The 4,779-nt window shown below is 37.6% G+C and overlaps 1 protein-coding gene and 1 non-coding gene across 2 annotated transcripts in view; one reads left to right on the forward strand and one right to left on the reverse strand.

Moving 5' to 3' along the window:
• The first annotated feature begins 898 nt into the window (after positions 1-898).
• The window catches only part of PRPF39 (pre-mRNA processing factor 39), a 27,671-nt gene continuing 23,790 nt past the window's right edge, over positions 899-4,779 (forward strand). The window contains exons 1-3 of the mRNA XM_006896011.1: positions 899-1,219; positions 1,695-1,820; positions 2,469-2,587. Coding sequence (XP_006896073.1) covers positions 899-1,219; positions 1,695-1,820; positions 2,469-2,587 — 566 coding nt within the window. The remainder of the gene's footprint in view (positions 1,220-1,694; positions 1,821-2,468; positions 2,588-4,779) is intronic.
• TRNAL-CAG lies at positions 4,498-4,580 on the reverse strand. The gene has a single exon. It is a non-coding gene; the product is annotated as a tRNA-Leu (tRNA).

The raw sequence follows: 4,779 nt of genomic DNA on the forward strand, positions 1-4,779 counted from the left end.
AGGTTAAATACATTTTAAAATGATATTTTACTTTAAAAATAAATTTTAATTTTTTGGCCATGATTTTTGTCTGCTTTCATAAAATAGAAAATTTTTAGGATATAAAATTTATTATCATTATACATATGTATTTCAATAGTATAACCTTCCACTTTCTTCAGGGCTAAGTAATGAACTTTCTGAAATAGTTATATCCTTTATTAGAATTCAGTTCCATTTTACTTAACATAGTCTCTCACAGATTTTATTTAGAGTTATTTATATTTTTAGCTCACTTTAAGAAGCAGTAAATTTTTAGACTTCCTAAGGTTTTGGCTTTAGACATGGAGAGGGTGCAGCCGGAGTGCTTTTTGAAGGCAAGAATGATGAGGCTTCACCTTATATACTTCTGGCATGCTTGGAAGGATGGAGGGTCAGTGAAAGAGAAGAATCTTGACCAGGTAGATTGACACAGGGAGTACCACAATGGGCTCTAATGTGTCAGGAATTATGAGAATGGCACAGGATAAGATGGAGTTCAGATCTGTTGTTCACACAGTCACTATGGGTTGTAGTCAATTTGGGGGCACCTAACAAGAACAACAACAGACTTTTAGCTTGTTTAGGTAGTAGGCATATATATTTGTTTTATGAATGAAAAACTTAATCCAAAGATACTTAATTTTCTCTTAAAATACACAAAATAGCAGTCTTTAGGAAGAATTAATATCTCATAGAACTTCAATTATAAGAGAAACTGATAAATTTTCTGATTATAACTTATAGTAAATATCAAGAACCAAATTAATAGGACTTTCTAAAAAGATTGCTGATGGCACTAAGTAATTTTATTAGCATTTAGAAGATATTTGTCTTTGTGTTTTCACAGATCTTTTAGTAGAAGGCAGCGTCAACAGCTATGCAAAATTCTCACATGGATGAGTACAGAAATTCTAGTAATGGCAGCACAGGCAGCAGTTCGGAGGTAGCAGCAGTAGAACTATCTGCTGATTTCAGTACTGAAATTATGAATGTTACTGAAATGGAACAGTCACCTGATGGATCTCCTAGTGTGAATGCAACGACGGAAGAAAATGAAATTCCAAGTGCCGTGGACCTCCCAGTGATAGACTCTGAAGCAAATTTTCCTCCAGAATATGAAAAGTTTTGGAAAACTGTAGAAAATAACCCTCAGGATTTTACAGGCTGGGTATATTTGCTTCAGTATGTAGAACAGGAGGTTAGTAACTATTTAAATGGTCTTAAAAGGGACAGAAAAATAAAATATTACCGAGCCTTATTATTTAAGGCAGATTGACTTTTTTATAACTTAGATGAAACTGAATAAATACACACATTTTTAGTTCTGAAAAGTAACTTAGTTTTGAAAAATAGCAGTTTATACATTTGGAGTCAGAGAGAGAGAGAGAGAGAGAGAGAGAGTGTGTGTGTGTGTGTGTGTGTGTGTGTGTTCAAAACCTAATATTTTATAATGTGTGTATGTGTAAAATTGCTGAATCAAAAATGTATCTTGCTATATAACAGAATTAGTCTTTTCTGCTTCAGAGGACATGCTTGTATTTCCAGGTAAAAAAGACTATAGTGTGTATATGTTTTAAATCTGGTTTTATTTGGGTAATATATATGAAAAGAGTATGAATATTTTGTGGTAGAAAATTATAATATATTTAAACATTTTGTTTTATTTTCATTAGAATCACTTGATGGCTGCCAGGAAAGCTTTTGACAAATTTTTTATTCACTATCCATATTGCTATGGTTACTGGAAAAAGTATGCGGATCTTGAAAAACGACATGACAACATAAAACAATCAGATGAGGTGCGTACAACTCTCAATAAAGTTATTTCCATTAGGTACTGTAAGCCAAATAATTACAAAACTGACTTTTTATTTTTTGGCTGGCAGTATCTACCATTTATGGTCAAACAATTTTATAGGGTATTTTATTTGCATTTGTCACTCTTGTGGCATTTGTAGCTAATATTTTCTCTCTTTGTTGGCAGGTGCGTTAAACCTCTACAGTTTGTCAAGCTTTGCAGTGCAAGCCTCTGTATTACACTGCAGCTTAACAAGTAGGGCAGGGCTTTTCTCTCACTTACATTTATTTCTCATTTTCCAAACAATATAGTTGGTTTGCTAGTCACATTTGCTACGTCTTATTGCATTTTTGGTCAGACGCTGTCATTGATGCTCTAATGGGTCTGTGCCCTTTGGTCTGTAACCCAAAGCCTGCCCACACAACCCGGTCAGAATGCAGGGACTGCTGCGCTTTGAAGATCAAGACTCTGCACGTGGGGATCAGAACATTGCCATGTTCTATCCAACCTCCACCCAAATGGTAATGGTAGATTATTTAAACAAAATTCCAGTAATTAGTATTTCTAAGGTTCACCGGATAACACAGTGTTGCCTCTCTGTGAAAAAATATTTAAATAGTTGAAGTACAGTTTGTTGTTTTCTTCTTAGGTTTATCGTCGGGGACTTCAGGCAATTCCTCTTAGTGTTGACCTTTGGATTCATTATATAAACTTCTTAAAAGAGACGTTGGACCCTGGTGATCCTGAGACAAACGGTACAATAAGAGGGTATGTGAAACATAGATATTAAAATACAGAATTATGCCAAATATTCAGATATTGATCATTTTCATGAATGCCAGACTAGAATTGAACTTTTTTGAGTTCCTTTCTAAGTATATTTATAAACATGCCCATTTTACACTGCTTTTTCTTATGTCCCCAATCTCACTCCCCTTATAGTTAGTAGCTTTATTTGTATTCTTTCAAAACTGCTATGAATTTGCCTACCCATCATTATCTCATGCCATCAAGTTGGAACCTATTCATAACTTACCCTCCAGTGGGTTTTTGGAGGCTGTAAATTTCATGGGAGAAGATTCCTCACCCTTCTCTTAGGAGCCTCCAGTGGAATTCAAACTGGTAGAGAGGCATGGCGTTTGGATTAACACTGTAAACATACTTTATAACATCAAGTAATTTAATTGGGTTAAATCTTGACAGGAAATAATGAGTGCTTCAGTGAAAACTTCTTTGTCCATGTCAATATTTATGCAACATATACTAGAGTTGGATATGTCCAAGGGAGCATACAGCTCAGTTTTATCAAATTTTACTTTTAAAGTGAGTTTGTAAAGTAGTGCCTATTAAATCAGTGTGTTTTATTCTGTTAATTGCCAACTTAAAAAAAAATACATCATTGCTGTCAAGTCAGCAACAACTCAGAACTGACCTTCCAGTATGTTTTCAGGGGCTATAAATTATGCAAGAGAAGATAAGATTGCATGTCCCTCTTTCCATGGAGCTCATAGTGGTTCTAAGTGGCCGTGTTTAGGCTAGCAGCACAATTCCCTGCTGCTTAGCCTACTACTTCTTTTAACCACAGACATCAGATTCCCAGTAATAACATTGGGGTCCTTTTGACATGCTGGCTGCAGATTTGAGATTTTCCCACCAACCAGGGGGATAAGCTTTGGAATTTTCCAGGCTTCTCCTCCTACCTGTTGTTTACCATTGATTGTGACTTGACCCATAGCTCACTTCCCACTAGGATTTTAGAGGTAGTAAATCTCATAAGAGGAGATTGTCCATTTTTCTTTTAGGGGGTGGCTAGTGGATTTTAACCACATTCTTTTGAGTTGTCAGTACATTTCCTTACCACTAAGCCACAAGAGTTCCCTTCTTCTTTTATCTACTGGGTATAAATTTGAAGATTTCCTATGCCTACTCAGTATGTTAGCCATAAACTCAAGGGTCACCAGGATGATCCCCCTCGCTTCTGATCTGCTGATTTCTACTTTTCCATTGGTTTTAATAATTCCTTAGAATACCTCACAGAACTAAGGAAAGCACTGTACAGTTGACCTATCAGCAAGATGAGATTAAATGACACGGGTCCACTTACACATGGATTTCTTTTAAAAATGCTGCATGATGCCAGATTGCCTCTGTGAAAATTTTGTCTCCACTATAAATTGTGTATATAGCAAAAAAAAAGGGGGGGGGTAACCTTTTCAAATTATTGAGGAGTAGTGATGTCAGTTGGAAGACCAAGGTGTGTCTGATGCAAGCCATAGTCTTTCCGATGACTAACTGTGCATCTGAGAGCTAGATAGTGAATAAGGATGACAGAAAAAAAAATTGAGGCCTTGGAGTTAGGGAGTTGGAGAAGAGCACTGAACATTCCATGTACAGAGAGTAAACAGATATATCTTGGAGAGGTTGCAGCCAGAGTGCTCACTGGGGGCAAGAAGATGAAGGCTTTGCTTCACATACTTTGGGCATATTGTAGGAGGTGCTGTTCCTTAGATAAGGACATGATGCTGGGAAGAATGGAGGGTCTGTGAAGGAGTGGAAGTCCCTCAACCAGGTGAATTGACACAGTGCTGTAGTGGGCTCTTGTGTGTCAGGAAGTGTGAAGATAGCACAGGGTAGAAGAGGGTTCAGATTTTTGTTCAAAGGGTCACTGTGGCGTGGCGTGTCAGGAGTGGGATTCGAACCCACGCCTCCAGGGGAGACTGCGACCTGAACACAGCGCCTTAGACCGCTCGGCCATCCTGACGGCGGCCATGAGCGCCTCGCCGCTCGGAATGGGAATCCCAGAACATTTAATTGTGCTAATGCGAAACCTGTACTTGGACCAAGAGGCAGTAGTTAGAATAGAGCAGGGTAACACTGCATGGTTTAAAATTGGGAAGGGTGTACGCCAGGGATGCATCCTGTCTCCATACCTTTTCAACATGTATGCAGAGCAGATTATC

Source organism: Elephantulus edwardii, unplaced genomic scaffold, assembly GCF_000299155.1.
Source record: "Elephantulus edwardii isolate Elephantulus edwardi_28Jun2011 unplaced genomic scaffold, EleEdw1.0 scaffold00179, whole genome shotgun sequence".
Classification (NCBI taxonomy): Eukaryota; Metazoa; Chordata; class Mammalia; order Macroscelidea; family Macroscelididae; genus Elephantulus; species Elephantulus edwardii.